Raw genomic sequence first — 25,132 nt, 5'->3', positions numbered from 1 at the left:
TAAGAATTGCCTCTTGAAAAAGAGCAAAGTGCCTTTGAGTGAGGATCCATTTTGTTTGCTCTGAGGCCTTAGTTGCTTGCTTTTAGGCGTTCAGCATTATTCCAGAGAACCGGGTTTCCTTACTGTGCTTCTTTTGGATGGGCGAGATGCATCTGTGCTGATAGCAGGAGGAACGGCATCTGTCCATGTGGCTCTTACACATTGAGTGTGTGGAATCCTTTGTACTGATCATGGTGAGGTTCTGGGGCCCGGAACAGATTTGGCCTAAATTCCACGCCTAGTGAAACCTATTTCTTTATCTCTCTGCAAGATTTTAATTCATTTCATACTATTAGGAGTTAGTTAATTTGGGTGATTAGCCTAAACTATGTGTAGTTTGGTTTCTTTTTGGGGGAGTTTAAAAAATTACTTCTGTCAGTGGGGAAGCATGTTGCCTGCAGCCGTTATAACTTTCACCAGCTTGCCTAGGAGTTTGGTTCCGTGTTTCATCTTCCTCCACTGTGATACGCTTGCTGGAACACAAGCAAAAGGAGACTGCTGGGGATGAGAGATTGGGTGCTATTGAGTGTTTACAAATACCTGAGCTGTAGCCTGTTGACTGTTGTCCAACACAGGAGGGAGGGGAGAGTGCCAGTTTCATTCTCAGCACTGCTACGTGTGTGTGTGTGTGTGTGTGTGTGTGTGTGTGTGTGTGTGTGTGTTGTTGGGGGCCGTCACGAGTTTCCGAAGGGTGTATTACGTGGAACAAAGAGCATCTGGAGTCAGACAGAGTCCAAACGCCAGCTCTGTGTGATCGCGACCTGCCCCTCTCCTGAGGCCCGGCTTCCCGCAGCGTGACACTTGGGTGAGGAGTAGCCGGTGCCTAGTGGGTTCTCAACACACGGCGTTGCTCGCCTTCTCTTTAGAGACAGGGACGTAGTAAGATTCTCTATCCTGTTTTGTTGGTCTTTTTCTTGGGAAGAAACCCTAAACTTTGTCCTTGTCCACCATTATAATGAGTAACAACTCGGCCAAACCGGGCCTGGGGATTTGGGAGCTCTTAGAGCTTGGGGGCCCCCTACGAGTGGGCAGTACACACCATCCTCACTATGCAGTTGTTTCCTTGGAAGAATATATAAGGAAGCAGCCGTGAGGAATTTCCATTAAACAAACAAAAGTTTACATCTCTTTTGATCTTCACTCATCTGGAAAAAAAAAAAATCTGCTTTTGTTGTCAAGCAATCCCACCAGAAACCTAGGTGAGAGACACAACAGCCCAGGAGCCAAGCGTAGGTTCCAGTAGGAAGGCCCAGGGGCTTAACTTGAAATAGCAACATCTAACTTTTGTAAAGGCTGCTTCCTGCCATGGCTGCAGAGGCCGTTTCCTGTGCTTCTAATTTTTCCAGGAGAGGAAGAAGAGGGGAGAGACCAACAATGACCTGTTTCTGGCAGATGTGTTTTCCTACCAGGGGAAGTTCCACGAGGCCGCCAAACTGTACAAGAGGAGCGGGCACGAGAACCTCGCGCTCGACATGTACACAGACCTCCGCATGTTCGAGTATGCCAAGGTAACCCGGCCACGGCCTGCCCACCGCCGTCCCGACCCTGCGGCCTCCAGGCTGTCTACCCCAGAGGTGGTGCGGACGGACGGTAGCCGTGGCCTCAGAACGGGTGTGGGCACACTGATAAACGAGGAACCATCGGAGGCCACTGGTTAAAGCTGACCTACAACTGACCTTTCAGGCTGACGTCAAAAGGGACAGAGTGTAACGGTTCAGAGCTTTGTCAGTGACAGAACTGGATGGACGGTGAGTCCTAACCAGCATAGTCCCTTTGTTAAGGGTTCGGGGTTCTCTTTCCCACAAAGTCTCTCAAAGCTTTGTCAGAAGCCACTGAGAACCTGTGTCCTCAGGCATGAGCTGGTTCTGCCGTTGTCGTACACGGGCCAGCATGGTTCACTCCAGCCAAGGTTTCCTAAGTGCCTGCTCTGCTTGGTGCTGGGCTTCGCGCTGGGCCTCAGAGGCGCTGCGACAGAGGCCTGCTCGCCGCTGCGAGCACACTGTGCCCCCGTCGCTCGCCTGGGGCTGGGGGAGATATCCTCTTGCATTTGGAGGGCCCCTGTTAAGGTTACTCCCCGACAGGCCTGGGCCTTTAAGGGTACGTGAGGGCAGTCTTCCTGGAGCAGCTCCTGATGGCTTGTGTGAGACCGAGTCCCACTGAGTCCCAGACCACCAGGACACATGCAGGTTCCCCTAGCGCGGGTGAATAGAGGGTGGGTGCCTGGAACAGCCAGGTTCTTCCTTCCGTGGAGGTGCCTTTGTTAACCTGTCTCCGGGCAACCTCAGAGAAGCTTCCGGATGTTCAGTGGGTCGTCAGCCACGACCAATTAAGAGGCTGTTAATGGTAATTAGCTAACGAGTTCAAGATGGAAAATCCTCCCCATTTTTTCCCCTGCTTTTCTGTTCCCGGAGATGGCTGCGTGCTCTTTTATCTTCTACCATCCGTGAGACCCTGGGGCTAAAGGTTGTGTCTGGGTCCCTGTGATTCGGCCCGGGTGTTTGCTGGTCATCAGTACCTGGCCAAGCACTTGGGCTCCAGTCTGTCTCTTCCTTGGTGGTTCCTTCACCCCAACCCTCAGATCTGGGTGCTTCAGGTAGCCGCCTTTTTGCCCTCTTCAACTTTTGTATCCTCCCTCAAGCCCCACCACACACACACACACACACACACACACACACACACACACACACACACACAATTTAACAGTGCATTCACACACACACACACACACAATTTAACAGTGCGTTCACACACACACACACACAATTTAACAGTGCATTCGCACACACACACACACACACACACACACACACAATTTAACAGTGCGTTCACACTGAGAACACCTAAATCAGGGTGTCTCTTTCTGGGGTGACAACATTTAAACCAAGGATAAAACCTCGAACTAAAGGATCGAATCCCTGAGGGTAGAATTCAGGCTTTAGGAACAGCAGGGCTTGGTTGTTCTTCTGGACCAACAGCGCTTCCCAGATCCTCTGAAAAGTCCTGGTGGGCAGCTGTGGCGTAGGAGACAGCACCTTGCCGTGGTGCCCAGAGAGCGGGCGTGAGTCCCGGCCTCCCTGTGGGTGACCTGGGGGAGGCTCTGCACTTTGCTAGCCTCCATTTCCTTCTTGGAGGGTCGCCTAGTCCAGCTGAGCTCAGTTCTGAGAATTGTAGAAATGAACCCACGAGGAAGCCCTTTACAAAGGCCGAGCTGTAGAAAGGCTGGGAGAGTGAGTGGAGCCAGGCGTGACCACAGCATGGCCGTCCTTCAGACCGGCCCCCGCCAGCCCCACCCCGCCCTGCACTGAAACCCCTCCTCACACTTCCAGTGGGCTTTGTGTGCCTATGCTCTTCCACCCAGAAAGGCAGCCCATTTACGCAGTCCGTCTGGTCTGCCTCTCTGTGAAGGTGAATACGCTGGGGGTTGTTTCCGGTTTCAGGTTTTGATCACAATTCCAAGTAGGATCCAAGTAGGTTGGTTCCATTTCATTTCGGCCCCCCCCCGCCCCGCCCCCGCGACCCCTGACAGTCTGAATTTGAGAAAATGTGTACGTACACATTATGTCGGGGGCTGGGGGGAGATAACAATGCTTATTAACATGGCATGTTTTTGTTTACTTGAAAATTGCTTCCCAAGATTCAATCTGGTTTTCGGAAAATTTTTAAATTACATTCCCACGTACAAATAAATTGTATGCTTTCCGGGGAAGTGACATGTTTATATGGAGATAAAGGGAATTATAATGCTCTTAACTCTTATGTAGTATATCCTTATCAAAATCACCAAGCATGAGAACACTGTTTAGTCTCATTCATCACTCAGCACAGCCTCTTTCTGTCCACTCCCGGACAGAGTCTTTGCCATGGCCCCAGATAACGTGTAAATTAGCTTCATGGGACCAGAGAACCTTTGGAAACCCAGTTTGCTGAGCCTTGAAGAACCATTTAGACTTAACTTCTATTAGGTCCGAGCTCCGGGAGCTGGACCGTGGGGCTGGAGGAGGCTCCTTCAAGCCCGGGAGCTGTGTCCCTGCCTGGTCTCCAGGCTGACGACCCAAATTTATGGCTTGCCCTTAGCCTCTGACCCTTCTCACGACAGAGTGAGTGAGACACCCGGAGTCCACTGTGCACTCCCTTTGAAGGACATTCCTGTTGTCTCACGATGCCTGTTTTCCCCAGCTGCTAACCTCATTTAGCCAACCAGGTTAAAGAAGAGTTTCCGGCTTTGTGTTGGCATAAAGAGTACACGTTGTAGCTGCCAAGAGTAAAGGCTGGGTCTGTAACAGCCCAAACCAGGCATCTCCAGGTAGTCAGCGGCTGCCTTCCAGCCCCTTCACCTGTGTGGACTGCAGAGAGCCCCAAGGCAGCGAGGCGAGGCGGGCCTGTCTTTTATTGGATCCTCAGCATCAGGGTCATGATGCTCCTTCCTCTCCTGAAAAGAATCGCTTGTCTCAGGCCAGTCTAATATGTTATTTTAGGGGCTACCCAATTACCCTGAAAGCAAATGGAAGAAAAGAGAGAATGCTAATTGTTCCAGTGGCTTTTTAGCATACATTGACTGTACTTTTCTGACAAGTGAGTGCTAATCAGGGGAAAGGAGTGCTTTCTTATGCTTTGTGAGCTTGACACAGCGCAGCCTCTGCAGGATACATTATTCCTGAGACAAACCGCTTCTGAGGAGGAGTGCAGAGCTGGGCTCCAAGCGCTCTCAATTTCCCTTTTTGAAAAGCCCCACCTTTCGAATTGTCAGCACCAAAAGCTGCCTCAACTATGGCAACCCTCAACGCATATTTTGGGTAACTGTATCCTGAAAAGAGGTGGTTTTCTGAGGCTGTTTCTTGTGAATTCTAAGGCCAACCTGGGGAAGCTGGGCACGGCCCCTCAGAGGCCCTTGTTGCGGTGGAATGAACACAGGCCTCTCCTCCTTCATGGGTTCTCTCCCAGCCCCTTCCCCCTGCCTCAGATCCCCCACGGCCTCCTGCTGTCCCCACCCTTGCAGGCCTGATCTCAGGACAGGGTCTGATACTATCCTGTTGAGAAGTAATTAACCAAAATCACTCGTGCTCCTTGTCGGCCCCAGGCAAACAGCTGGGGCAAAGCCGAGGGGACAACGCCCTGAGTTCAGGCAGCAGAACGTGAACAGAGTCAGAAAACAGATGCCAGTGATACTTGCAGTGTGGTGATGGCTGAGGGACCGTCCTAGAACTCTGTAAACCATCTTGCCTCCTTTAAGTTCAGGGGACCACATACTCAGCCTCACTCTGAGGCGTGTGGTATCATCCTTACTCTCTGAATAAAGATTTTAGGTCTGACTGTTTGAAATTGTGTAAAGTCACTATAAAGGAATAGTTACACATACATCAAACTCTATATGAGAGAGAAACAAAGTACTCTGATGATAAACCTCCCACACTGCGGGGTTGTGTGCAGTACTGCAGAGAGTCGGGAAAGTGTTGTTTAGCTGAAGAGCAAATGTCCATTAGTGGGAAGGGCAAGAAACATTGAGGGCCATAGTCCTTGACACTGACCTCGTACCCACAGGAGCACCCGTGGGGCGGCCTGCGAGCCCTCCTCCCCAGCACTTGGGCCTGCCCCGCAGTCCGCCCCGAGGGGACGGGCTCACGCCTGCATCCTGACCGCCTGCTGCAGCCAAATGGGGCCCTTCCTTGCTGCAGCCTTCGGCAGCCTGACGTAATGCTGGCAGCAGGAAGTTCTAATCCGGAATGTTTTTGTTTGTTGTGCTTCCTCAGGATTTCCTTGGATCTGGAGACCCCAAAGAAACAAAGATGCTAATCACCAAACAGGCCGACTGGGCTCGAAATATCAACGAGCCCAAAGCCGCCGTGGAGATGTACATCTCGGCGGGCGAGCACGGCAAGGCCATAGAGATCAGCGGCGACCACGGCTGGGTTGACACGTAGGTTTTCGGTCCCTGCCCCGAGAGGCATTTGGCAGCATGTCATGTCATGTCAGCTCTTGGTTTTGACTGACAAGGAAAAAACTAGTGTTTCTCTAAGTGTCTGATCCGAAGGTGATGGTGACTTGGTTTTGGGGAGACACAGAGACTGAACGAGGCAGTCGCTGCCTTTGGGAAGCTCAGCGAGACCCTGGGGAAAGGCTGGTGGGGACTGAGCGGGGGAGCCACCCAGGCCCCGGGGGCTGCCATTCCCTGAGCCCTCCCTACGAGCTGGCCTTCGGTTCTCCCCCACACCCTCCTCATTGGTGTTTCCATGCCCACCTTCAAATGAGGAAACCGAGGTTCAGGGACCGAGTGATCGTATAAGGCCAGGTAGCTGGGAATTTGTGGAGCAGAGCTACAGACTGATCTCAGTGCCTATAACCGGTATGGTGGTAGGCACTGAAAAGAACAAGAAAAGTCCTAAGCATGTCAGGGAAGGAGACGTGAATTCTCACGGGAGGAGCCCTGGATGTCTTCTCCTGAGAGGTAGTCTTTGCACGAAGGCATTTGACGAATTTCAGGAGGTAGAGATGGTAGGAAGGGAAGATCATGCAGGTGGAAGAACTGCACAAGCAGGACAAGTTGGCGTCGGTCAGGTGAAGGGTCCAGGCGAGGGTGGAGGACGCGGGCTGCGGCGGGGGCATCGGGGCTGGCCTCACCGGGAGGGCCTCCGGGGCCAGCCATAGTGAGGCGTTCAGATTTGTCAGTAGGTGGTGAGGACCCCTGGTCGGGGCTGTGCTCTCGGAAGCCCACTCAGGCAGCAGGTGGGGGATGGAGGGGAAACTAGAGGAGGACCAGGTAAGTGGCCAGTGCGGCAGCTGAGAGAACGAGAGAGACGTGGAGGAGCTGAACTGACAGGACCCAAGGCAGGGTGCGTCGGGGCAGGGCCGGCAGAGCTGATTCTGAGCTCTGGGCCTGGTGGTCAGTGATTTCACTCAAGGCGGAGAACAGAAGCACGGGGGCTTGGGGTGGAGCTGCCAGACAGAGGATGGATTTGGTCTTAGGACTCTTAGAGCATCAGACCTTCAGGCAGAGGGCTTTCTCCTCCCACCGTCAGAGAGAATGGGCTCGGTGTTCACACATGTACACACGTATAGGCTGCTGCAGCTGGCACAGGAGGAGGAGTGAGGGAGTGGCTCCTGAGTATGGCTCAGTCTGAGCCCTGAAGGCTGTTGGCTGTTCTAGAAACAGGTAGCAGTGGCCCGGGACCTGGGAGGGGGAGGGGCTGGTTGATGGCTAAGTCATGTGGTTGGTGTGGTCCCTCACAAAGGGAGCTGGGTGGGTGACCTACTACCCCATCTTTCTCTTGTCCAAGGATAACGTTTCTTGAAGATAGAGGTGCAGATTTTGCCCCCCAGTTATTCTGTTCATGAAAGGTGTGGTACAGGAGAGAGCCAGGCAGCTTTAGGTCCCCCACTCAATCCTCTGGTTTTGCCTGTCACTTTCATTTGCAGCTTATATGAATCAGGTTACCCTGGGAATACTTAACTAGTGCAGAATGTTCTGTCCTTCTTCCAGGCCTGGCTGTAAAAGGTGCTTCTCCTCTAGGGACGTTAGGGTTAATGGGCGGGGCGGGGGCGGAGGTGCTGAGGGGTTGCCTGTGCCACCTTTCCCTAAACACGTGTCCTTTCTTTGCTGAGAAGTGTTATTTTTAGATGCCATTATTATTCTAAGTACAGATTGACAGGCCTCCCTGAGCTCGCCTGTCTCTGAGACAGGGCTCTGCTACAGCTGCTTCTCACAAAGAGCGAGCTGGGTAGAACCCCCTTCCCCTGGGAGAGCTGGTTTTACTCAAAACCCAGGCCTGACCAGAGGGAACAAGCACTTTCCACGCAGCCTCATGTGCCCACGAGCAGTGGCAGGGCTGGCTGCCACTGGGGAAAAGTGGTGAACCAGTGGTCCCCATGGCCCCTCAGCCTGGTCAGCACTTTGGCCAGGAGGAGAGGCACAGTCAAAATTCCCTGCAGGCCTTCCTTCCAGAGCTCAGAGCAGAACCGCACATGCCTCTTCCTTGAGAGGTCCTGTCCCAGAAGACATCTCCCACCTCTGCTTCGACTTTCCTGTGAGAATTCCTCAAATGGTGCTGGAAAGGGCACTCTGCCACTTCCTGGCTGCAGAGTCTTGGGCAGGTTGCTTCACCTTTCACCCTAGCCTCTAGTCTCCTCATCTGTTAAATGGGAATAGCAGTACCACCCCCTTAGGGCGGTGAAGATTCAGTGAGATCACACATGGCGCTGAGCTTGATGCCCGTAGGTGATCAGTAAACGTTGATTTCTCTCCCCAGAGCTTGCTGGATAGGTTCGTAACTCCAGTGAAAGGCACAGGAGGTGGGGGAGATGGTGTCCTTTACCCAGCAGCGTTTCTGGATTAAGTATTCACTCAATTAATAACCTCCCATCAAGCACCAGGGGCCATGGCACCATACGGAGGCCTGGGGACGTCAGCACGAATCCACGCCGAGCCTGCCCTGGGAAGACCCAGGCGCTCGCTGCCTTCCACCGGGCTGCCTTCCCGGGGGTCCACCTCCTCCCCGTGCTCTCGCCGCTCCAGGCTCATCGACATTGCCCGTAAGCTGGACAAGGCCGAGCGGGAGCCCCTGCTGATGTGCGCCCACTACTTCAAGAAGCTGGATAACCCTGGCTATGCTGCCGAGACCTACCTGAAGATTGGGGACCTGAAGTCCTTGGTTCACCTGCACGTGGAGACCCAGCGCTGGGATGAGGTGAGCGTAGGGGGCCCTCCCTGAGCCCCGGGACATGGGGATTTGAGGGGTTTGGGTGGAGAGCAGCTGTCCTCCTTGTGGGCGTGAACATTGGCCTGGCAGTCACGAGACTCACCTGTGAATTCTCTGAGCCATAGTGTCCTGGAGGGTCTCTTCGTACTCACTTTCTGTTTGTTCGCTCATTCATTCATTCATTCAGAAAATCTTTATGGCCTGCTGGCTGTGTGCCAGCGCGGTGATGGACACCAAGGATGCGGGAGTTAACGTGACAGCCCCCACTGCCTGCTGTTGGTCCGAGCTGCCCCTGACCAGCACCACGGGCTGAAGCGTCGCAGGCAGGGAGGCACACCTGCGTGACATTTAAAACCTGCTGGCTGGCATTTTGGCAGAAGATGCCACCCGTACTTTCCCTGAAACGGCCGGAGCCATTTCAGGGGCCAGCTCCTCCTCCTCTTCCTTGCCCCCTCCTCCCGACTCCTCTGTCGTGAGGGTTGGTAAGAGAATTAGCCAGGCCAGCCGGAGAGATGGCTGTGGTGGGGCTGGTGGAGAAGCTGGTGTGCTGCCCCTCTGTGGCTTAACTCCCGCGCTCCAGCTTACCGGCTCCCTGTGCCCTGGATTAAAATTCATCCTCGAGGGGATGGGAGCTGTGCGCATGGTCCTCACCCTGCCCGCCCACCCACTGTGGTCTGGTCTGCAGAGCCATCGCAAGGCCTTTGCTGGGAAGAGCTGTCTGACTGTTGTCTCCCCGCTAAGTGGCTCCATTTGGTGAGGTGACAAGGTCACTGATGAGAAAAGGTGGAGCCAGGGACAGAGGCAATAATGGCTTCTCAAGATACATTTATCACATTTCTCAAGCAGCATAAATTAGAGCATCTTGGCTGTGCATGAGGCAGACTTTCTCCCCGTTGCCACATATTTTCCCCCGTGACTCAGTTCCGGTTCTCCTGGTCTGACAGGTGGTTCTGGGGCTTAGATGAAGCAGTCACCAGGTCCCATGCAGCACCACGACCGCGGTCATCTTTGACAGCTAATAGGCAGCAATGATGATAATGTCAGTTCTGTTTCCTTAGGTGTCGCCTGCAATTAAAAGAAATCTGTTTGCAGCGCTCCGGGAGCCCACGCAAAGCCTCAAAATAAAATGTTTCCGATTCTGCGCGGCTTCTGTGGTCCAGAAACAGACTGTGTTGTTGCTGAATCCAGTTGCTTGCATATTGCTGTTAATTGCCTTTTGTTTTCAAAGAGCTGATTTGTTTTTGCGTTTCTGGGGGTGGTGAGGGGGGGAGGCACTCTCCTCCTCGGAGTTGTCAGGCTGGCAAAATATGACATCCCTGATGGGTTCAGCCAAGTGCCCGTGTTTTCATGGGGGCCGCGGGGGCTGCTTTATTAAGAAGCCATTTGCTCCTTCCTCTAGGCCTTCGCCTTGGGTGAGAAGCATCCCGAGTTTAAGGATGACATCTACGTGCCCTACGCTCAGTGGCTAGCAGAGAACGATCGTTTTGAGGAAGCCCAGAAAGGTAGGCCACATAGACTGGCACCTTGCAGAAGGGGCAGGAGAAAGCCCTGCCAAGATACACGCGTCAGGAAGGCTGCCCAGCCCTCCTGCCGTGGGCCCCAAGATAGACAATTTCCTCCGGCGGGTGTGATGTGCTTGGTGCTGAAAGGCCATGGAGCCATGGGAAGAACACGGGCTCTGCATGGGATGCACCCGGGCCCACCACTCACATGCCTCGGGACCTTCAGCAGGTCCTGTCTCCTCTCTGAGCAAAGCACCGTGAGCTCCAGTGTATCTTCCTGTTGATTCCTCACAGCAGCCCTGTGATGTAGGTACCGTTTTGTAGGTGAGAAAACTGAGGTTGGAAGAGGTAAAGGGATTTGTCTGAAGTCCCACAGCTAGGAGGTGGCAGAGAGGGAATTTGAGGCGGTGGGGGGGAGGGGTTGGGCGGGAGGAGAGTGGCCGCAGAATGGCCAGCATGGTCCCACCTGCCCCTTTCCTCACCCGGAAGAGAAACTTGGGTTCTGCTTCTGGCTCAGGGAAACGGGGTGTCCTCTGCTCCTCAGCGTACCCAGTGGTAAAACGGATGGGCACAGGAGCGAGCGGAAGTCTAGAGCGTTCAGCGGTAATAATGAGTTTTGAACGTGCTGGCCTTGTGTGTGAGGCGCTGACTGGGCGCTTAACCACATAACCTTGCACCTCGCCAGCAGCCTACAGAGATGCAGAGGCTAACTGTGCCCTGCAAAGGCCCAGAGCCCCGGAGTGGCAGAGCCAGAATTGGACCAGGACCTGTCGGACTGGGGAGCCTGATTCTCCCAACTAGGCTTCGCTGCCTCTCTAGGAAGTATTCTAATTGAAGTTGGATGTGTCATGTTCCATAGCATCCCGTTTTCACTTCTCTGTGGGAACAGTTGCCACCTCTGGACACATTTCGGGGTGGCTCCCTGTGGAAGCTGCTCAGCTGAGAGGCCCCGTTGAAGGACAGCACATTCTCCATTGCTTCAGCATTTCCAGAGCACCCAGTTGCCGAAGTATGTGCATGTTTGGGCAAAACACATCAACCTATCCATCTGTCTGGTCTGTCCTTCCAAGAATCCATCGCCATAGTAACTTGGTACTCAGACAAGAGATTGGAGATGAGACTGGAACAAAGGCCAGACCTTTTCCTTCCCTAAAGCAGAGGATTTGGATCATCTGAGCCACCCACATGTGGGCAAGTGTCACAGCTAGAAGTGCTTCCCCAGCCGCCCCCAACATCCCAAGGGTCTGACCACACAGTAGGGACTCAAGAAATTTCCGTTAAGTGGATGTGAGAACGACTGAGAAATTTTTGCTCGTTTTCACAAATGTTTGGTTGCTAGAACCAAGCCAGATTTTCCAAGGTTGTCATCAAAAAGCACTCAGTTGGAGACGGACCAAGTGCTTGAGTCGGGCTCGGTTCTGTGACCTTGGCTGTGCCGCTTTACCTCCGCCTTGCGAGCCCATTCAAAAACGTCTTCCTAGGTCTGTTGTGACGATCCAGCAGATTCACAGATTCTGTTGTGAGGGAATCATCAACAAAAGCACTCTGTAAAACCACCGAGGCCGCTAGAGTGCCAGGTCCTGTTAGTGTCACCTGGGGAGTCACTAGGCTTTGTCCTGGAACAGGGCAGGGGGCGGAACCTCACTGACGGTGAGCAGAGCTTCTGTCGTCAGACCTTGCCCTGCAGTTTGGCCCCTCAGCTTTCTCTGTCTGCCATGCCTTTCCAAAGCGGGTTGCCTTTTCCCAGCCAAAAAGGCATATATCTCTCTGTACTTTTTTTCAGGATGTAGCCTTGGTTATTTATAGCCTCCGGCCTGAGAGGCGCATCCCGGCAGTGCAGTGCTGCAGATGTTCCGACAAGGGTCCTACTTCTGTAGCAGCCCCTTGCAAGCCCTGCAGGATTCCACCCAGCTCCCCGCGTGGTGTGTGCTTTTGTGCCCCTGCAGCGTTCCGCAAGGCCGGGCGGCAGGGGGAAGCAGTCAGGGTGCTGGAGCAGCTCACACACAATGCCGTGGTCGAGAGCAGATTTAATGACGCTGCCTATTACTACTGGATGCTGTCCGTGCACTGCCTCGGTATAGCTCGAGGTAAGTCAACATCAGCAGGGCCGCTTGTTTTCCCGGCCTCACTCTGGCACCAAGATAAACATCGGAAGAGCTGGGAGGTTTTAATTAAAGCCCTGGGCTTTTGCCCTGTGTTGCGAATTCAGAACATATCTTTTCCCTGCTGCCTGGGAACCCGTAACTGGACCTGGCTGAGCAGTGGTTTCAAAACGTTGAACTAAATGAAAAGGTGAAAAAGAGATCACTTTACAGTAACACACTCCACAGATTCTCACTCATCCCAGGCAGGAAGATAGTTTCGATGTTGCTTGCTTTCACAAGACTTCCCATGATGCACTGAGGGAGTTCTGGAAGCGGACGGGGCAGGGAGATGCTCTCCACTGGGCCGAGGCCAGCCTGCAGGAGTGGGAGAGACACTGGCATCGGAGCTGCTAGGCGACTCGTAACAAGTCACAGTCCTTCCTCAGCACTGCGGCCCCATCTGTAGCGTGGGGGTCATCCCGCCCTGCTTCCTTCGTAAGGCTGCTGTGAGCCTCCCAGAACCATGGTTATAGTTTGAAAACTGTCAAGCTCTAGCGGAAGGTGGCATTTTTTGTTCTGGCCAGTGGTTTGTGATTTGATGCGGAAGGACACAGAGGGAGGAGCCATGAGGTGAGCGTGAATGAACTTGACGTCTGTCCACCCTCCCTGCCAGGTGGCTCTGGCTTGTCTGGTTGCCAGTGATCGCCCTCTGGCACAGCTGGCCCTCCCCCAGGGAATGACCCTGAGAGAAGTCCTGCCGTGTGCTCTGCCCCGCCGGGATGTTAGCTGCCTCGGGATAGCGCAGCTCCTATGCAGAGCGCCTTTCCCATCTCCCTGGCTCAGGTCTGGTGTCGGGGGAGAACCTGCACATTCTGACACGCCCTCTCCCTCCTGCCCTGCTCCCCTCCCGCTGCGCCCTGCAGACCCTGCCCAGAAGGACGTGATGCTCGGCAAGTTCCACCACTTCCAGCACTTGGCTGAGCTGTACCACGGCTACCACGCCATTCAGCGGTACACGGTAAGGTGGCCGGGAGATGAGTCCTGGCGGGGGGCACCGGTCCCGGCTGAGCCGGGAGCCCTGGGCATGTCTTAACAGGGCAGCAGACCTCTGGATGGAGAGTAAACCCAGGGCATGAGGACCTGCTGAGAAATCCTGGTCTCCTCCTGGGAGACAGTTTGGAGCTTTGGTTTTCCTTGATTGGTTAGTTGTTTGAGGTACAGCATGTGGCTTCAGAATTAGCAAGCCAGAGCTGGAGTGGCCCTTTCTGGTTGCTTGCTTCAGGTTTGGATGACTCAGGCATACTCTGGATTAGCCACTCAAAGTGCTGTCTCTCTAAGTGATCAGTGGGGGATGTTGCCTGGGGCCCTCTCTTCTAGGTGAGTGAAGGTCTAGCTCTAACCGAAGGCCTGAGGTCTCTTCCCTGGCCCTGCCACTGACCTGCTATGTGACCTTGAGCAGTTTACTTCCCCTCTCTGACCTGCAGTTTCCTTCTCTGTAAAGAAGAGTGTTGGCTTGATCTCCAGAGACCCAAATAGGTCTTTTTAGTTACTCCTGGATCCTTCTGAGTAAGCCATTTTAAGTCTGCCTCCTGACAGTAGGGAAGAGGGAACAGATTGTTACCAGCTTCCCTATTCTGTGTACCTTCAATCACTCAAACTCAACGAAGTGACCTTATCCTGTGCTAATAAGCCAGAGGGTAATATCAATAGACGACCTTTATTGAGCACTTGCTACATACCAGGCAATGTGCTGAGGGCTTTATTGTGTCAGCCTTTCAACCATGCAGTGAGAGATAAGTGCTGTCGTCCCCATCTTACAGATGAAGAAACTGAGGCGCTGGACAGAGGGATCCCACAGCTAGTAAGTAGCAGAGCCAGGACTTGAACCCAGGCAGGCTGACTTTGAGCCTGTACTCTTAGCGCCCCACCCCGCTAATTTAGAGAAGGCAGACCCCTGGCCTCACGCCCCAGCTCCACCGTGTGACCTTGGGCAAGTCGTTTACTTTCCTCTGTGCTTCAGCTTCCTCCTCTGTAAAAGGAGGATAATAACAGTACCTGCTTGATGGGGTTGTTGTGAGGATGCAGTGAGTTAATATAGGGAAGCACTTGGAAGAGTGACCTGCGCGAGTGTCGGCTCTTCCCACTGCCCCGTGTGGAGGCCTCCAACAAGTTTTCCATCGGCCTGCTCCCCGCAGGCTGGGCAGTCGCCTTTGGGTGTCTCAAAGGCCCTGCCTTCCACCCTTGGTGCCTCTTTCCCCTCATTTGTGCTGAGCTCCTGGCACATTCTCTGCCTCTGGGGGAAGTCTAGCAAGAGTGACTCTTGCGGGGAGGGGAGGTTCCCTGCCTGGGCCGTTAGCCCTGCCATCTCACCTCTTCCCCGCACAAGGCCCAGTGGTCTCGAGGGACCTCATCTTCCCTACAGTCTTTTTGGGGCCCCTTATCTCTGTCAGGTGCTTACCTGGAAAGAAGCCCTCCAAATTAGAGACCCCAAACTCAGGGTGGAAGTCAGGGCCCAGCCCGGTCTCAGTGTGCCTGAGCCACTTTGGGACCCAGCTCCGTCTCTCCCTGCTCTGCATCGCCCTTGGCCCCTGGAGGCAGGGGCCTGGGGGTCTCCTCTGTGGAACAGCCGAGCTCTGCCCCAGGACCTGATGCAGCTGTGAGCTTGTGGCAGCTTCACACCCACTGCAGGGCCTGCCTCTTCGTCCCAGCTCAGGCTTCTTCACTGGGCCCTTCCTTCATTCAGTAAATGCTCGCTGTGTGACACGCCCCGTGCCAAGACCTCGGGCACAGTGCTGAAGGAGACGTTGTCCCTGGCCCCCAGGAGCTCATAGTCTAGTAACAGGCGACTGCAGTGCGGTTCCTGCAAAGGAGACGCTTAGAAGGCTTCCTCAAAGAGGTGGCCCCCAAGCCAAGAGGTGGGAGATAAGTAAGAATGGGGCAAGTGAAGAGAAGGAGGAGGAAGGGCGTTCCTGGCAGAGGTCACAGCGTGAGCAAAGGCCTGGAGGTGGGTGTGGTGTTTTAGGGTTTGGCATCAGGGCCCGGCAGAGCAGCTCTGATTCAGAGCAGGCTGGAAAGGGAAGCATCAGACCTTTCCTGAGATAATGGCGTCCTTCCCAGAGGAGAGGTGCGAATCCCGAGGAACCCACCCCCCCCGCCCCCACACACACACACTCTCCTCTTTCTGGGACATTTCTTAGCTTCCACATCTAGTGCGGTATAACCAGAGGCAGGCTTCTCCCTGGCTCTCACCCAGAAAAGGATGCACTCTCAGGTTTTCTTGGGTTCTTGGAACTAACAGAGGCTATAGAAATTTAAGTGAGAACTAAAGAGAGAATGCTGGGCTCTGGACCAAAGAAGTAGTGTAAAGTGAGTCCTCACAAACTGAGACCAATTAGGGCCTAAGTCCTGGTGGCTCAGTGATGACTGTGGCCTAGCAAGACCCTTCAGGAAATGTCAGTTGATTACCATTAAGTGCTCACTGGTGGGGGGCGGGGTAGCTGGCCTGCTTTCATCTTGTCGTCTAAAGCAGCACGCCAGATTCCTTCAAAACAGGGTTGTCTTAATCTTTTATAGACTCCTCCTGATAGAAAATTCCCTCTGCTCTACTGTGTTGAGCTTCTGGCAGCCTCTGGGTGCAGAAGACCTGTTCATTCAACTCAACGTGTCTTGAGTGCCTGTCTGTCAGGGCCTGTGCCGGGCGCTGGGGGCGGAGGGATGCCGCCGGGAGCCCCAGCGCCTGGCACACCTGTGGGCATCGTACAGTCAGGCTGCTGCTGGACAGCAGAGAAGAGGCCTGCGATTTCATGCTACAAAGGGTTAATTGCCTTCGTTTAAAGACGTGCTTATATGGAGGTCGTGTCTTAAATTGCGTAAAGGTCTCCTCTCTTAGAGCTACTTGGAGACAGCTTGAGCTCGGGGAAATGGAATCATTACTGACCCCAGAGGCAGTGAGCTTGGGAGAAGGACCTTGTTGGGCTTTGGGATCAGACCTGGGTTGGAATCCCAGCTCCGCTCCTTTCTAGCTGGTGACTTGGGCAGATCACCTCTCGAGGCCTCGGTTTTCTCGTCAGCACAGTGAGGATGACAGTGCTTCCCTCACAGGGTTGGCTTGGGGACGACCCGAGGCAGTGGCTGCAGGCGCCCGCCCGGCACACAGTAGGCGCCCGCTGGGTGGGTCTGCTGTTCTGTTGAAGTCGCTCAGAGTTGCTGGTGTCTGCCTCTCGCCCGGCCCAGCAGCAGCTCGTCTGAGAAATTCAATCCTGTTTGCTTTCCTCACGGCAGGAGGAGCCGTTCAGTTTCCACCTTCCCGAAACTCTCTTCAACATCTCCAGGTTCCTGCTGCACAGCCTGACCAAGGACACTCCCCTGGGCATCTCTAAAGTGTATCCTTTCTCTCACCGCACCCTCTGGCCCGCCCCTCTTGTCTCATGGCCAGAGCACTTTGCTGGCAGAAGTTTCCCTCTCTCCAGCTGCCTCGGGGAGGGGAGGGAGCTCGCCCTGCCGCTGCTGTTGGGCTGGACGAGCGGCTCAGCCAGGGAGACGGGGGAGCGCCACGGGAGGATTAGTTTTCAGGGCTCTCTGGGCTGGGCCCAGCAGCAGGCCTCTGGCCAACACACTGTCCAGGCCCTCCCGGAACCCACAGACGAGGGCGTGACCGAAATGAAGGAAACGCCAGGCCTTCGGGCTTGGACTCTTGGGCGCTTCCCTTGGGGGGGTGGCGGGGGGAGCGTTTATTCAGCCCAGGTGGACGGAGCACCTGCTGCATCCCCGGCGCCGGGCCAGGCAGTAGGCGACAAACTGCCATCAAATGGGGGAGGTGACGAGTGTCAGGGCCTGGTTCAGTGGGGCGTTGTGCTGTGTCCGAGGGTGGAATGCAGCTAAGGCCGGGGCCAAGGTTGGCGAAGGCTGCCTGGAGGAGGTGACAGCCATCCTGTAGGCTGAGGTAACCAGGGAAGACGTGGAGTAGATGTTCCAGGGGAGCACCCAGCGCCTGGAAGGGCTTGGGGGGAAGTGAGGTGGGGGGAGGGAGGAGCTGAAGACCCCCTGCGTGGGAGCCAGGCTGGAGGGGCAGCGGCCTGAGGGCCTCTCGGTGAGCCGGCCTCTCCTTCTCTGTCTGGTAAGGGCCACGGAGGGGCCTGAGGGCCTCTGCTGCCAGAAACGACCAGGAAATGACCCCAAATCCTGCAGGTCCTCAAAGTGATAAAAGTCGTAATAGACCCAGGTCCTCTTCTAAACACCACTATCTCTAAGCCCCTTCCCAGCCCCACCCAACCCTGCCTTCTTTCCTTGAGTAAAAAAACCCTCCCAGGAGAGGGTTCAGAGGTGAGAACTAGCTTCTCTAAAGGGTTTCAGGCCCATCATTTACATTTCAGGGGAAGCTGCCGCAGACCAAGGGGCTCTCCGGACCTACACCCGGCCTTTGCTGCAAGTTCTGTTCAAGTCAGCAGAGTTTGACTGAACCCTTGCCCTGAGCTTCACCCTTGCTGTCCACTGGGGATGTGGAAACAGCTCCCGACACAGTCCCCGAATCTGAGCGGGCACAGTGGAGACACAGACAAGGAAACTCGCCTCCATGTGACTGCTGGGGTGGGCGGGGCCACGCTGGGGGTGTGGGGACCAGGAGCACCGGGGAAGGAGAGTGGGGAGGAGACTTGGGCCTCTGGCCTCATTTAGCTGAGGCTTGTTAGGGAGAAGTGGGGAAGGGCATTCATAGGTGGGGAGAGGGGAGGAAGGGCAGGCCAGGCCTGGGCACAGCGGGCCTTTGAGGTGACCTGAGATGGAGCGCAAAGCCTAGGAGTTCCAAGGAGGGTCTTGGAGCAAGGGAGGCTGGGCTCAGAGCTCGCCATGGCCTTGGTGAAGTGCAGGCAGAGGAGTGTCTGCCCCGGGGACCGGCCTCCAGGCGGTCTGGGACCGGGCTCCATTGGCGGGGCTGGAGCAGGGGGCACTTGGTGCCAGGCATGCTAGGGCTTGGCTGGCAGGCTAGGTGAGGCGGAGAGAGCCGTTTTGGCCTAGGCAGGGTACAGGATGAGCCATCAGCAGGCCCAGAAACCCCAAGCAAGATTAAAATATTAATGGAAACTACGCTGTCTCTATCTGTGGAAAAATCTCTGGGCCTTGATATCCGAGAAATACACTTACATCCCACAAATGAGCGAGGCAGTGCTCAGACTCCTTCCCGTGCTCTCCTGGCACCAGCACGAGCTGCGTTCCAGCACGGGGCTTGCTCCAGGGGTGGGCAGTGCCAGCTTTCGGGCCTGGAGTGGCCTCTACTGTCCTTAACGTCGTCATCGGCAGGAACACGCTCTTCACTCTAGCCAAACAGAGCAAAGCACTGGGTGCCTACAAGCTGGCCCGCCACGCCTATGACAAGCTGCAGGGCCTGCAGACCCCCGCCAGGTTCCAGAAGTCCATCGAGCTGGGCAGCCTGACCATTCGCTCCAAGCCCTTCCATGACAGCGAGGTGAGGGTGCGGCCCCCTCGGGCAGGAGGCTTCTCCTGACACCTGGTGCGACCTGGGTTCATTTGTAGATGGCTGCCATGCTCCTGGGGCTTGGCGCTCCCTCCCTCCCCACTGCCGCCCAAGCCTTGGCTTGCCAACTCTCTCCCCTCTTCCCTCTCTGTCTCCTCTCTTCTCTGCCGCAGCCCCCAGCCGCCCCCCGCCCCAGCCCCACAGCCCTGCCCTCCCTTGCTTCCTAGCTCTCCCGAGCCTCCAGGTCTGCTCCACCCCAGTGCCCAGGTTGGCCCTGCCTTTACCTCATCCTAGGAGCCCCTCCCCTAGCCCACCCCTTGTGGAAGCGGCTTGTCACTCGCCAGCAAGTCTACTCCGAGTGTCTGCAGCTCAGTCTGTGCCCCAGCCCGCCTTCCTCCAACCCAACCAGCCGCTGTCTCTTTCACAGTCCCCTCCTCCAAGCTCAAAGCGGAGACTTGGCATCAGACAGATCTAGGTTCAAATCCCAGCTCCCCCATTTCCTCGGTTTCCAGCTCTATGAAATGGGGATGCGCCTAATAGCTTTCCCACGAGAGGCTGTGAGGAGAAGTGGGCCAGTGTGGGTGATGCGCAGTCCATGGAGCCCGGGGACTGGCTGGTAAACAGGGGCCGTGGTGGTTGTCATTCCTGCCAGGAGAACCGCGCTGCTGAGTCCTGCCTGGGAAGGGGGTGTCCAGGGCCGCTGTGGTCCCTGTCGGCCCTTATGCTGCTTTGCCGCAGCGCAAAGCCTGTGCGCTACGCCCTCTCCAGTGCACCCTCCCCACCTTCCCAGGTGGCCTTTCCTCTCAGCCGCCAGGCCCCAGGGAGCTGAAGCCAGGGGAGGAGAGGGGCTGGACCCCACCCTACCCCTGCTGGGCCCTCGGGCCATCGTGGTGCTGGCGTTTTATAGGAGTTGGTGCCCTTGTGCTACCGCTGCTCCACCAACAACCCGCTGCTAAACAACCTGGGCAACGTTTGCATCAATTGCCGCCAGCCCTTCGTCTTCTCAGCCTCTTCCTACGGTGAGTGCCATGTGCGGTTGGGGCGGCCGGCGTGTGGGTGGGGCACCTGTGTCCTCCTTTGGAAATCGGGGACCGTGAGACACCCCGCCCCCAGCCTGACACACACAGTCACTCCGGGTTCCCAGAGGCAGGACCCCAGTGCTGCCCCGACCTGAAGCACCCGCCCCTCAGAGCCCGATGCGCGGCGCTGCCTGATGAAAATGCCTGGGAAGAGGCGCCGCTAGTCTGCGAGGCTGACGTGGCTCTCAAGTCCCAGCTCCTTCCATGTTGACGAGGGTCAGAAGCCCCTTCCCAGTAGCTGGGCAGAGAGACGCCTCTCTTCTTCCCTTGGAGAGGAGTCCCTCTGGCTCCTAGGGGGACAGAGCAGGGGCAAAGGCCCCCGGTGCTCACCCTTGCGTACGCACGCGTGCCTGCACGCCACACACATACACGCACACATGCCTGCTTCCCCCAGATGTGTGGCAGGCGGCAGTGCTGCACCTGCCAGCTTTCGGAGAGGCCGGTGCTGGGTGGGGAAGGAGCTCTGGGACCCTTCCACCCCCTCGCGCTGCCTGGTGAGAGCGTTCCAGCCCCCGCCCCTCCCCCTCCCTGTGCCTGTGCCTGCAGAGGTGCTGCACCTGGTTGAATTCTACCTGGAGGAGGGGATCACTGATGAAGAAGCCGTCTCCCTAATTGACCTGGAGGCGCCAAGACACAAGCGTGAGAGCAAATGGCAAGAGATCGCGAGCAACAGTATCCTGGGTGCCGGCCAGACCCTGTGTGTGTCGGCTGAGCGTCGGCCTGGGAGCACGCCAGGAGGCAGGGGCCTCGGGGGGTCAGGCCAGGGCAGGGCAGGGCACCCTGTGTGATGGCGAGGACCGTGTGGGAGCAGGCACAGGGCCAGAAGTGGGCAGAGCGCTGGCCAGGGTGCACGGGTGCGGGAGGGGACAGCACGTGCCCACAGGCCAGAAGTGGCACGTGGAAGTGGAGATGCCGCCCTGGCCTTCCACCCAGGAGGGCCTCCCACCCACCCCTGGCTCCTGAAGGGCGCTCCCCTGCTTCGGGCTGCGTGGGGCTGATAGGCAGCCAACACGGCATGTGACGCCTGTATCGGTGGTCCAGCTCTCCTGGCCAGGTCACTGTTACGGACAAGGGGCAGAAACACAACTTGGACAGGCCAAGCAACAAAAGGGTGTAGAGAATCCTAGCGTGGACGGGAGCTCAGCCTCACCCAGATGCTCACTCAGCGCTGACGGGAGCCTGTCTCCTGTCCTCTGGGGCCTGCAGTCCTCTGGTAGCTTCATTCTTAGGCCGCACCTGCCCTGTCCCCACCAGCAGTACCCAGCCTGCATCCCATCAGCCCCGCGACCCCCGGCGCTCCTCCCAGCGTGTTAGCATAAACCCCGGGCACGCCCTCCCTGGAACATCTTGGGCCACAGGCCACACGTCAGGTGTCCCTGTGGCCAGGAGCGCAGTCAGGGTCCCAGCCGAGCCGCGGCGTGCGCACGGTGGGCCTTGTGAGCACGCGGCAGCTGGGTGGGCAGGTCTCGGCGGGCTGGGCGCCGGTGTTTCTATAAGCTTTCAGACGCTGCCGATGCCGCTGGTCTGTGGACCCCGTTTGGAGGAGCAGGACTGAGGAACACCAGGCAGTTGTCTCCTGAAGGACGGAGGCAGGAACCGTGTCCGCACGCACGCCCGCCCTCTCTGCACACTCACGTCAGATGCTTAGGCTGGGTTGAAGCTGCTGTGCGGGGCCGTGTCCCGCACCTGACTCAGCACCAGCAGCCTCCCTTCCCCCGGGGGGCCCTTCCTCATCGGAGCCCCAGCCAGCCTGGCAGAGGGGCGGCTCCCTGGGATCCGCAGGCGCTCTCCGCCTTCTCCCTGAAACAGGATCTGCGAGGCCGCCTCAAGTGCCTGCAGACCACCCGGCAGCTGTTGAGTGTTTCTCCAGGAGCTGGCGGGTTTGCCGGCCGTGGTTTCCAGCCAGGCGCATCGTTGCTGCTCCCACACCAGCAGGCCCGCAGGCCTCTGCTCACACGGCGCTTCTCGCCGGTCTCCGTGAGCCGTGCCTGGTCTGAGGGGGCAGCAGAGGCCCGTCAGAGCCCCTTGTCTCCTCCTTCCCCACCTGTGCTCTGGGCGTCACCCCGGCCCGCATTCCCTCCGTCCCTCCATCTGGAAAGCCGCTCCGCAGACCTTGCCGCAGTTCCCCACGGCTGGTAGGGAGAGCGCCACGCAAGGCCTGGAGGGAGCTCCCGTGGGTCTCAGTGCATCGGGTGGAGGGTGGGGCCTGTCCCTCGGCCTCAGGTCCCGTCCTTGACCAGCTCCTGCAGCTTCCCAGACTCTGAGGCTGGACGAGCCCCTGGACTCCATGGGAGACGATGACCCCTTCACAGCCAAGCTGAGCTTCGAGGTGAGGGCGCCCCTCTGAGTGACGGGCTGCTGAGGCCCGTGAGGCCTGCTGGGAGGGCGGTCTTGGGTCCCTTTGCTGCACACACTCCCTGTCGGGGCCACTCGGGGGAGAGGAGGTGCTTTCACAGAGGTGGCCTGGCCAGGTTCCCCCGAGGGCCCCGGTGGGGGAAGTGTCTGGGGTCCTCTGTGGGATCATAACCTACGTAAACATGTCCCCGTGGCTGAGTGAGGGCCCTGGTGCCCCTCTCCCCGCCTGCCTTACAGCAAGGTGGCTTGGAGTTTGTGCCCGTGGTGGTGAACCGCTCGGTGCTGCGCTCCATGAGCCGGCGGGACGTGCTCATCAAGCGCTGGCCCCCGCCCCTGCGGTGGCAGTACTTCCGCTCCCTCCTGCCCGACGCCTCCATCACCATGTGCCCCTCCTGCTTCCAGGTACCTTGCCTGCTGCCTGTAGCTCACGTGTGGTTCCCAGTTTCTCATCTCCACTGCTTTTCCATTTCCCAGATGTCCCCTTAGGGAGGCCAGGCATCTGGGAGGAGCACAGGTGTCCCTCAGCGGCCAAGGCCAAGGCCAGGGCTCCGAGTTGGGGGAAAGACTCGGCCATCCTTAGGCCCTCCCCACTCTCACGTGCATTCCATGGGCTGTCTGGAGTGGACTTGCCCCTGACCCTGTGCTCTCTGTACCTGCCCTTAAACCAGGAGGGCTGGGCAAATGTGATGCACCTTTGAACTTCATTTAGAAAAAAAGGGGCCTCAGACCTTCTCCCCCTCCCTCCCAGTCCTCAGACAAAGGTGGCCTGGGTGTGGTGTTTCTAGTCCCGACTCACTGCCAAGCCACCTGCCCTTGGAAGGTCAGTGGTCCCCACCAAGCTTGGGGCTGCTGAGCACCCAGAGCTGCGGCCTGGGGTCCCGGCCGTCTCTCCTCAGATGTTCCACGCAGAGGACTACGAGCTGCTGGCGCTTCAGCACACCTGCTGCCCCTACTGCCGCAGGCGCGTCGACGACCCCAGCCCCTGACCGGCACCCTCGGGACCACCGGCCCCCTCCCGGCCGCCTTGCAGGTGGCCGGGCTATCGAAGGAAGAGTTAAACCGTCAGAATGTGTCTTCTGCCCAGATCAAGTTTGAACTCTAGGGAGGGGCCTTGTGTAACCACGGAATTCCTATTTATGGCATTTCATGCCTTGTAAATAGTGCCAGGAGAGGGAGAAGAGAATGTACATATATTTTCTAAGAAAAAAAAATCTGTTACTTTCAGAACGGCTCTGAGTTGTTCACGGCAGCCTGCTGGAGTCCACAGATCTGTCAGACCATTAACATGTACACTTTGCGAACAGATTGCCTCAATAATTACAAATAAAAGGGCTACTTATTTTCATCATCCGTGCCTGCATTTTCGCAAATCTTCGTATTGTCTGCAACTTAATTTCCTTATGCAAAAGTGCACCTGTTTCTAATTTGATCTGAGAGGAACATTTGTGTGCTCTTAAAATTTAATCTAATCGAAATGGCAATATGGGAATGGGTTTTTAAAAATATTTATTTATTTATTTTGGTTTACCGGGGCTCCATCTCAAAGAGAAAATAAGATACCTGGCTCTAAAGAAGGTGGCAAAGAGGGCCGCCGCTCCCGGGGGCTCTGGAGTCGACCCTGTACTTGCCAGCTGGGGTCAGGCCCCCCTCCTCCCCACCATCCCCCAGCCCCCCGAGCTGACCTGAGGCTTTCCCCTTCCTTCAGCTCCTGTCGCGGGTGGGTTTCGTTTGAGGTTCCAGGAAGGTCCCTTCTCCTGAGCATCAGCAAGTGTCCGATTCGGCAGCTCGAGGGCCGATGGGAAGCTGGGGAGGGGACCTGACATTTGTTGGGGACATTTTCTGTGCCAGCCGTGCTTCATAGGCTGGCTCAGGTCTCACAGCTCTGTGATGGAGGGGGGTGATTTCCGTTCTGCTGCCATGGGGGCGAGCGGAGGTGCTGGGGCCCTGGCTGGGAAGCCCCTGTCCTGTCCTGAGGCCTCTCCCTTCGCCCTCCGCTCTCCCTGCCCAGGAGGCAGCGAGCAGTCCAGTGCTTTATACAAAGTCCTGACGGCAGGACGAAGGGAACTGGGCTGCCAGGGAATGTGTGGAAAACCACCCTGGTGATTAGGTACTGATACTTTACAGGGCATCTGTGAAGCGGGCAGAGTGGGACAAATGTCCCCGTCGGAGGGATGAAGACCCTGAGGCCTGGAGAAGGCAGCAGCTGCAGAGGCCACGCAGGGGTGAGTCCAGAGCTGGACCCCTGCCCCACCCTCTCCTCCCTGCCTGCCTGTGCATCTCTCTTAGGGGATGATGGAGGAAAATACAGAAAGGGAGCCAGACAGTTGTGCCAACAGAACTCCTCCGTTGAGTGTCTAATTACTTACGATCATGCATGCTCTCTCTCTCGCTACACATTTATTAATGTGTTAGGATTTCCATTAGCGCATTACTTGAACTGAAAGCACTTGCATATGGCTGGGAGCAAGGAGAGGGAAAAAACAGCCCCCCCCACCGCCCCGCCACCTACCAGGCGTCAATCACAGTGACAGATCAGATGGAGGCTAGAGGCGGGGGAGGGGCCCAGCCTGAGACTCCAGCGTGCATCCTCTCAGCCCAACGACGCAGAGGTGAGGGTGGGCTGTGCCAGGTTCTGCTGCCACAGGGGAGCTGAGCTCCAGAGGCCTGGGTCTGAGCCCCCGTTAAGTCTGGCCCCGACTGAGCGCCAGACATGGTGCCAAGCACTTTCCATGCATCATCTTCTGTAACCCTCAGCCGTCTTCAAGGATGTCCATTGTACAGATGCTGAGACTGAGGCTCAGTGACATTCTCTTTTCTTTCATTCATTAAATATTTATTGAGTCGAGACAGAGTCACAGGCAGGCACAGCCTTTGTGCGTCAGCACTGTGTCCCGCTGCTCTCCTGTTCCGACCT

General features: G+C 56.6%; 1 protein-coding gene across 15 annotated transcripts in view; it reads left to right on the top strand.

Moving 5' to 3' along the window:
- IFT122 (intraflagellar transport 122) overlaps positions 1-25,132 on the top strand; it is a 75,598-nt gene that overhangs the window by 45,069 nt on the left and 5,397 nt on the right. For 6 of the 15 annotated variants that reach the window (XM_028478649.2, XM_028478648.2, XM_028478643.2 and 3 more), the window contains 14 exons: positions 1,386-1,547; positions 5,787-5,953; positions 8,546-8,717; positions 10,129-10,231; positions 11,091-11,240; positions 12,178-12,318; positions 13,239-13,333; positions 16,597-16,697; positions 18,610-18,775; positions 19,692-19,803; positions 20,410-20,535; positions 22,113-22,192; positions 22,456-22,620; positions 23,115-23,567. In XM_028478649.2, coding sequence (XP_028334450.1) covers positions 1,386-1,547; positions 5,787-5,953; positions 8,546-8,717; positions 10,129-10,231; positions 11,091-11,240; positions 12,178-12,318; positions 13,239-13,333; positions 16,597-16,697; positions 18,610-18,775; positions 19,692-19,803; positions 20,410-20,535; positions 22,113-22,192; positions 22,456-22,620; positions 23,115-23,204 — 1,830 coding nt within the window. In that variant the 3' untranslated portion in view covers positions 23,205-23,567. Of the gene's footprint in view, positions 1-1,385; positions 1,548-5,786; positions 5,954-8,545; positions 8,718-10,128; positions 10,232-11,090; positions 11,241-12,177; positions 12,319-13,238; positions 13,334-14,135; positions 14,177-16,596; positions 16,698-18,609; positions 18,776-19,574; positions 19,804-20,409; positions 20,536-22,112; positions 22,193-22,455; positions 22,621-23,114; positions 23,568-24,342; positions 24,754-25,132 lie in introns of those variants that run through there. The other 9 variants (XM_007126213.4, XM_007126216.4, XM_028478645.2 and 6 more) reach the window with 8 other exon arrangements.

This window comes from Physeter macrocephalus, chromosome 18 (assembly GCF_002837175.3).
Source record: "Physeter macrocephalus isolate SW-GA chromosome 18, ASM283717v5, whole genome shotgun sequence".
Lineage (NCBI taxonomy): Eukaryota > Metazoa > Chordata > Mammalia > Artiodactyla > Physeteridae > Physeter > Physeter macrocephalus.
The sequence above is the reverse complement of the archived record's forward strand: the minus strand, read 5'-3'. Positions and strand labels throughout refer to the sequence as shown.